The 7,817-nt window shown below is 46.7% G+C and overlaps 1 protein-coding gene across 1 annotated transcript; it reads left to right on the forward strand.

The window, feature by feature from the left end:
• Window positions 1-3,091: 3,091 nt before the first annotated feature.
• On the forward strand, window positions 3,092-5,620 carry LOC123405019 (10 kDa chaperonin 1, chloroplastic-like). Its single transcript, XM_045098891.1, has 4 exons — window positions 3,092-3,308; window positions 3,431-3,481; window positions 5,384-5,449; window positions 5,531-5,620. Exons 1-4 carry the CDS (start codon window positions 3,159-3,161, stop codon window positions 5,618-5,620), a joined length of 357 nt encoding a protein of 118 aa, XP_044954826.1. The 5' UTR covers window positions 3,092-3,158.
• Window positions 5,621-7,817: the final 2,197 nt, after the last annotated feature.

The raw sequence follows: 7,817 nt of genomic DNA on the forward strand, positions 1-7,817 counted from the left end.
AGGAAAAGTTTCTCTCGAAAGAATTGAGTGGGAGGATGGTGAAACTTGATGAGGTTATTGAACCGTCACTTCAACAAGTGTGTAGCAGGGTGCAGGAAGTTGTTCATGTGGCGCCTACACCAATTGAAGTGGAAGCTGATGATAGTGATCATGGAGCCTCGTATCAAGTTACCACAAACCTAGTAGGTCGACAAGGTCACATACTGTTCCAGAGTGGTATGGTAACTCTGTCTTGGAGGTCATGATGTTGGACAACAATGAACCTACGAGCTATGGAGAAGCGATGGTGGGCCCGGATTCCGACAAATGGCTGGAGGCCATGAAATTCGAGAGAGGATCCATGTATGAAAACAAAGTGTGGACTTTGGAAGAACTACTTGATGGTCGTAAGACTATTAGGTACATATGGATCTTTAAACGGAAGACAGACGATGATGGTAAAAAGTCACCATTAAGAAAGCTCGACTTGTCACAAAGATGTTTTCGACAAGTTCAAAGAGTTGACTATGATGAGACTTTCTCACTCGTAGCGATGCTAAGAGTCTATTGGAATTATGTTAGCAGTTGCTGCATTATTTATGATATCTTTCAGATAGGATGCCAAAACATTGTTTCCTTGATGGTTTCCTTGAGGAAAGGTTGTATGTGATACAACCAGGAGGTTTTGTCGATCCTAAGGATGCTAACAAGTATGCAAGCTCCAATGATCCTTCTATGGACTGGAGCAAGCATCTCGGAGTTGGAATATACACTTTGATGAGATGATCAAAGTTTTTGGTTTTATAAAAGTTTATGAGAAACTTGTACTTCCAAAGAAGTGAGTGGGAGCACTATAGAATTTCTGATTAGTGTATGTGGTTGACATATTGTTGATCGGGAATAATGTAGAATTTCTGTAAAGCATAAAGGATTGTTTCAAAGGAGTTTTTCAAAGGAAAACCTGGATTGAGCTACTTGAACATTGAGCACCGAGATCTATGGAGATACATCAAGATGCTTGATAAAACTTTCTATGAATACATACCTTGACAAGATTTTGGAAGGAGTTCAAAATGGATCGGTTAAACAAGGAGTTCTTCACTGTATTGTAAGGTGTGATTTTGAGGAAGACTCAAAAAGCCTGACCACGGCAGAAGAAAGAGAAAGGACGAAGGTCGTCCCCTATGCCTTAGTTGTAGGCTCTAAAGTATGCCATGCTGTGTACCGCACGTGATGTGTGCCTTGCCATCAGTTTCTCAAGGGGTACAAAGAGTGATCCAAGACTGAATGGGTGAACATCGGTCAAAGTTATCCTTAGTAACTAGTGGACTAAGGAATTTTTCTCGATTATGGAGGTGATTAAAGAGTTCGTCATAAAGAGTTACGTCGATGCAAGCTTTGACACTAATCCGAATAACTATGAGTAGTAAACCGGATTCGTATAGTGGAGCAGTCATTTGGAATAGTTCCAAATGGCGCGTGGTAGCAGCATCTATAGGATGACATAGAGATTTATAAAGCACCCACGTATCTAAAAGGTTCAGACCCGTTGACTAAAAACTTCTCTCACAAGCAAGACATGATCGAACCCCATAACTGTATCGGTGTTAGATTCATTGCAATCACATAGTGATGTGAACTAGTTTATTGACCCTAGTGCAAGTGGGAGACAGTTGGAAATATGCCCTAGAGGCAATAATAAATTGGTTATTATTATATTTTCTTGTTCATGATAATCACTTATTATCCATGCTAGAATTGTATTGATTGGAAACTCAAATACATGTCTGGATACATAGACAACACACTCTCCCTAGTGAGCCTTTAGTTGACTAGCTCGTTGATCAAAGATGGTCAAGGTTTCCTGGCCATAGACAAGTGTTATCACTTGATAACGGGATCACATCATTAGGAGAATGATGTGATGGACAAGACCCAACCTATAAATGTAGCATATGATCATGTAAGTTTATTGCTACTGTTTTCTGCATGTCAATGTATCTGTTCCTATGACCATTAGATCATGCAACTCCCGGACACCGGAGGAATACTTTGTGGTTATCAAACATCGCAATGTTACTCGGCGACTATAAAAATGCTCTACAGGTATCTCCAAAGGTGTCTGTTGGGTTGGCATGGATCAAGACTGGGATTTGTCACTCTGTGTGACGGAGAAGTATCTCGGCGCCCACTCAGTAATACAACATCACAATAAGCCTTGCAAGCAATGTGACTAAGGAGTTAGTCACGGGATCTTGTATTACAGAATGAGTAAAGAGGCTTGCCGGTAACGGGATTGAACTAGGTATGGAGATACCGACCATCGAATCTCGGGCAAGTAACATACCGAAGGACAAAGGGAACAACATACATGATTAACTTAATCCTTGACCTAGAGGTTCAACCGATAGAGATCTTCCTAGAATATGTAGGAGCCAATATGGACATCCAGGTCCCGCTATTGGTTATTGACCGGGGAGTGTCCCAGGTCATGTCTGCATAGTTCTCAAACCCGTAGGGTCTGCACACTTAAGGTTCGATGACGTTTCAGTATTATTGAGTTATGTGTGTTTGGTAATCGAAAGTTGTTCAGAGTCCCGGATGACATCACAGACATCACGAGGAGCTTCGGAATGGTCCAGAGGTAAAGATTGATATATAGGAAAGTGGGTTTTGAACTCCGAAAAAGTTTTGGGCATTTTCGGTACTGTACCGGGAGTGATGAATTGGTTCTGGGAGTCCACCAGGTGGGCCCACCCACCCCAAAGGATCTGATGGGCTGTGGGAGGATGTGGACCAGTCCTTAGAGAAACTCTAGCAGACCCCGCATCCGCCCTCCACCCGCAAAATAACCGCCAAAATGCGGGTACGGGCCGGAAAGCCTGTCCGACCAGACCCCACATCCCGCCCCGGCCCGCAAAATTTTTTGGGGGGCGCGGAAAATTCCCGACCCCAACCCGGGAAAACGCGGGTTTCCCTCTCGCGTTTGCGGTGCCTTGCATCACAGAGAAGCAGTTGGCGGGAGGAACATTTCAGCCCGCGCTCTTTCCCCCCCTTCCACCGCCGCCCGCCCGCCGTCGGCGATTCCGACCATATGTGCAGGCGGAGCGAAGCTGCCGAGCAAAACCCTCCTCTCCCCCTAGAACCTTCCGGGCGCATCCACCAGCATCCTCCTCCCAATGGCCCCCTCCCTCCTTGCCGCCGCCACCTCGCCCTTACTCCTCCACGGCGCCGTCGGGAGCACCAGCCGCAGGCCGGTCGCCGCCCCCGGCCGCCGCGCCGCATCCTCCGTGCGCGTGCGCGCCGCCATCAAGTGCGACCCATCCAAGGTGACCGCCGTCACGCCGCGGACGAGACGCGCCTGCTCAGCTAATTAGTTTACCTTTTTTGGTGGGATTTGTGGTTCAGAGGTCTGACGCCCTGCTGCCTTTGCTGGTCTTCGTTTTGTCAGGTGGAGCCGCAGTCCGACCGGGTGCTCGTCCGTCTCGAGACTATCCGAGAGGTCTCTCCGCTGCGAACCGGTGTCTTTCGGTTTGCCGAATTTACTTTGTTTATTTGTTCCCATTGGCCCATTGCTTGCTTGCAGTGGTGTGTATTACCCACTTGCAGTGCTTCTAGATTTCTAGTCGAATGAATCTGCACACCGGTGAACAGATGACGTGAAAATTGTAGGAAAGTTGCCCTAAGTGGTCACGTTTTGAGATACCCAAACGCTAAATTTGGACTATTGCATTATTCTTCACAAATCTATAGTGTTTTACCACATCTGAACTTGTTTCAGTTCAATTAAGCTGGAACTTGAACCGTATATGCACGTAGCTTATAGAAAAAATACATAATCTTATGGTGCTATGAAGGTAGTACAACTTGAACTAAGGCAGAGCACGTTTTGGAGTGACAATTTAAGATATGTCAAGAAGTAGTTTTCTGCATTTAATTCCACATGTGACAAAATTCAGGGAAAAACGTGATACGACCATTGAGCCCTATTCCCTTGGGAGAATTTTTGTCCAAAAGGACCACTTGCCGAGTGTATTTGTCCAAAAGGACCACCTGTGGCTGAAATCGACGAAAAAGACCCCACCCCTCCCTGGCGGCAGGTGCGTCAGACGACACGTGCCACCTGCCGCCACCGGCTGAGGCGGCTGGGGCCTGCCGCCACGGGCGCAGGCGGCCGGCAGGGCTGCCGCCACGAGGCCAGGCGGCCGACGCCAGATCCCGTTCCCGCCCCGCTGCAACGTAACGGCGACAGAGAGGTGGACCCTGCCGCCTCGGGAGGAGGCGGCCAACACTGTTTCCTTGATCTATCTTTTCTTCAACTACAACGTCTTCAAAATAGTTCCACAAAAGTGATAATACACTACCTAACACAAAAGAAAACACATACTTAGAAACTAATCAAACAAAATAAAAACATTATGCATGCAAACACGACCAACAGAAATGGAAAGCTCTTACCTTGATCTATCTTTTCTTCAACTACAACGTCTTCAAAATCTAACTTTAAACCGTCCTAAATCGCCACTTAAACCTTCATACGGAGTAGCTCTTGAGAGAAAGAGAAGAGAGTGAGAAAGAGAAAGAGAAGAGAGTGACACGGGAGGCAACGGCAGGAGAAGAGAGTGAGAGAGGAGGCAGCGACGCGGTTCGCTTATAAAGAAAAAGTTTCGCACTGTTTCGTCGGTGGGAGGGGGAAAAATTCCCACTGTTTCGTCGGTGGGAGCGGGAAATATCTGTCTCAGCCTGGGAATCAGCGCGTACGGAAATCAGCGCAGTCAGCAATAGTGCGACATGTCTGCCCGCGCGGAAACAGTCTCGGCCGCCTCCTCCCGAGGCGGCAGGGCCCGCCTGGCCGCCTGCTCCCGAGGCGGCAGGGTCCACCTCTCTGTCGCCGTTACGTTGCAGCGGGGCGGGAACGGGATCGGGCGTCGGCCGCCTGGCCTCATGGCGGCAGCCCTGCCGGCCGCCTGCGCCCGTGGCGGCAGGCCCCAGCCGCCTCAGCCGGTGGTGGCAGGTGGCACGTGTCGCCTGGCGCACCTGCCGCCAGGGAGGGGTGGGGTCTTTTTCGTCGATTTCAGCCACAGGTGGTCCTTTTGGACAAATACACTCGGCAAGTGGTCCTTTTGGACAAAAATTCCCCTTGGGATAGTAAGAAATAATGATCGGGTGTTTTGTAATGCTTATACATAGTGTAAATAGTTGGACATGCTGTGGATCCAGTAGCCCTAAATCAGTATCGCTGTTATCTACTTGTCTAGAAGCAATATTTTCTTTGACTAGGCTATATCACTGCATATTCTGGGGATTTAATGTGTTCTTTATTTTATTTTAGAGTAAAGTTTATATAGGAGAAATTTTTCTTATTGTCTGGCTGATTGTTCTAAGGGAACTGGTTGAACTGCAGAAATCTGATGGGGGAGTTCTGCTACCAAAATCTGCTGTTAAATTTGAGAGATATTTGATGGGCGAGGTAACATTTTAAGTTATCATAAGCTTCTGCTGTGGTAACTTTATCAGGCTACACTCTTACAATTTTTCTTTGTTGAGGCAGATTTTATTGGTCGGTGTTGATGTTAGTGAAGTTGAAGCTGGAAAGAAGGTGAGCAGATTATTTCATCCTTTCTCAAGGGCCTCCTTTTAATGCCTGTCCAAGCTTTTCACAAACAAAGGAGCACCGAATGCTTGCACGCGAAGCTAGTGTATGCTTTGCACGTTGTTCCTTGTCTGTTAATATTGCATCTATATAATCTTCCTGCAGTGCTGCTTCTTTTGGATTCTGAAAGTATGTTAATGAAAACTGGGAGTTGGGATGTTAGTGTTGCATAAAACAAATGGTGATTATTTTCAGTTTGGGTTGCTTTCCTTTGCCTGTATTTACCAACACAAGTTATAGTCATAGATGTGACGACGTACACTTCATCTACTAGGAAGTTACACGTGTCTTGCATGTAAGAGTGAAGTGCAACCAGAGATCAACATACCACTTTATAATAGGTAAACATTTACATTTAGAGTCACACACACAGATGAAATTCAACTAAGATGTAGGTTTATGTCTCATTGCCTATCCCATTTGAAATCAAATTATATACTGCACAAAACTCTTGTGTAATACCCCTCCATCTTTATGTAATGCGGATGATTATTGTATTATATTTGATTTGAATAATTCAGTATGTTTTCGATTGTTGAATTATGTTGTATTTGATATTTGCGGGCTGATGATATGCGGGATGCAGCGGCGCAAAGAGCAGGCCCCGCAAAGCCGACCCGTAAAAAAGTATATTCCGCGAATATACTTTTTACGGGTCCGTTTGGAGGGTCTGCATCTGTGCCAGCCCGGGCAAGACCGCAAAAGCTGTTTTGCGCGAACTGCAAACGCGTTTTGCGGGCCCGCGGGATGCGGGGTCTGCTAGAGTTGCTCTTAGTGGGCTGGCGGAAGCCCCCACTAAAGCCCAAGGCAGATTGGACGTGGGAAGGAAAGAAACCCAAAGGTGGAAAAGGTGGAAAGGGTTTCGAAGTGCAGAGGAGGAATCCTACTCCTAGTAGGATTGGAGTAGGACTCCTCCACCTCCAATTTCGGCCAAACCTTGAGGGTTTGAGGATGCCTCTGCCCCTCCCTCGATCCTATATATACTAGAGGTTTTAGAGGTGAGGACTAACCCTAATTGCCACGTGCTCCCTCTACTTCTCTTTAGATTTGTTTCTCTTTTAGTCTAGTTCGGCGGTGCTTAGGCGAAGCCCTGCTGGATTAGTTCACCACCACCACCACCACGCCGCCGTGCTGGAGAACTCATCTACCTCTCCATCCCTCTTGCTAGATCAAGAAGACGGGGATCATCATCGAGCTGTATGTGTGCTGAACGCGGAGGTGCCGTCCGTTCGGCACTAGATCGGGATGGATCGTGATGGGATCGCAGGATGGATCGTGATGAGATCGCGGGACTGGCTGCGATTTGGATCACGAAGATGTTCCACTACATCAACCGCGTTATATACGCTTCCACTTAGCGATCTACAAGGGTATGTAGATTCACTCCCCCCTCTCATAGATGATCATCACCATGGATAGGTATTGCATGTGCGTAGGAAATTTTTTGTTTCCCATGCGATGTTCCCCAACAGTAGAAGTCGTGAGGTCCAATGTTGAAGTGCTGGGGAGCAGGCACCATAGGGTCCCATTGCTGAGGCTCCTCCTGTGTCATAGCCAGGTTGTTCCGGTAAGCGACAATGTCCTCAGGCATAATCCTGTATCCGCCTTGTTCGCATTCAGTTACAATGAAGTCGGTGAGGCCAACATTAGCAGCATATTGTGTGAACTCTTGAAGGATTCCATCCCCTTCCATGAACGCATTATGAGGCCACTCACACGGTCGTAGTTCCGCCAACCTCCGGGTATGGAGATATTGTCAGATGACTCCCCAATAACCCCCTTGGAGTTCTTCCTGGAAGCAAACTTCCTAAAGAAACTCATCTTTTTTCCTATGAACAAAATTCTGAAATTTTTAGTCCACAAAAATTTTCTCAACAAAACTTCACAAAAGTGATAGCAACTACTCATAGGGATGTATAGAGGCCATATCAAGCATTCGAACTACTTAGAACTCTAAGAATTCAGCACGCAAGCTCATCTACAGCAGCACCAAGAGTAGCTAATTATTCCAAATATAAACCACTAAAACAAAAACTAATTGGACACATGGAGGAGTCACATACCAAGCAACAAATACCCGAAACAGTTTCGAAAATGGAGCTTCGAGCAAAGAGATCGTAATCCACAGTTTCGGGAGCATGAACACGAGAGAGACTGATAGTGATTTTTGCTGGGTGAATGGAGT

This window comes from Hordeum vulgare, chromosome 6H (genome assembly GCF_904849725.1).
Source record: "Hordeum vulgare subsp. vulgare chromosome 6H, MorexV3_pseudomolecules_assembly, whole genome shotgun sequence".
NCBI classification, from domain to species: Eukaryota; Viridiplantae; Streptophyta; class Magnoliopsida; order Poales; family Poaceae; genus Hordeum; species Hordeum vulgare.

Coding starts and splice junctions, on each gene's coding strand:
- LOC123405019 (XM_045098891.1), top strand. CDS start 3,159: ATGGCCCCCTCCCTCCTTGCCGCCGCCACCTCGCCCTTACTCCTCCAC. Junction 3,482..5,383: donor GTCTCGAGACTATCCGAGAG/GTCTCTCCGCTG, acceptor GTTGAACTGCAG/AAATCTGATGGGGGAGTTCT. Junction 5,450..5,530: donor AGAGATATTTGATGGGCGAG/GTAACATTTTAA, acceptor TTGTTGAGGCAG/ATTTTATTGGTCGGTGTTGA.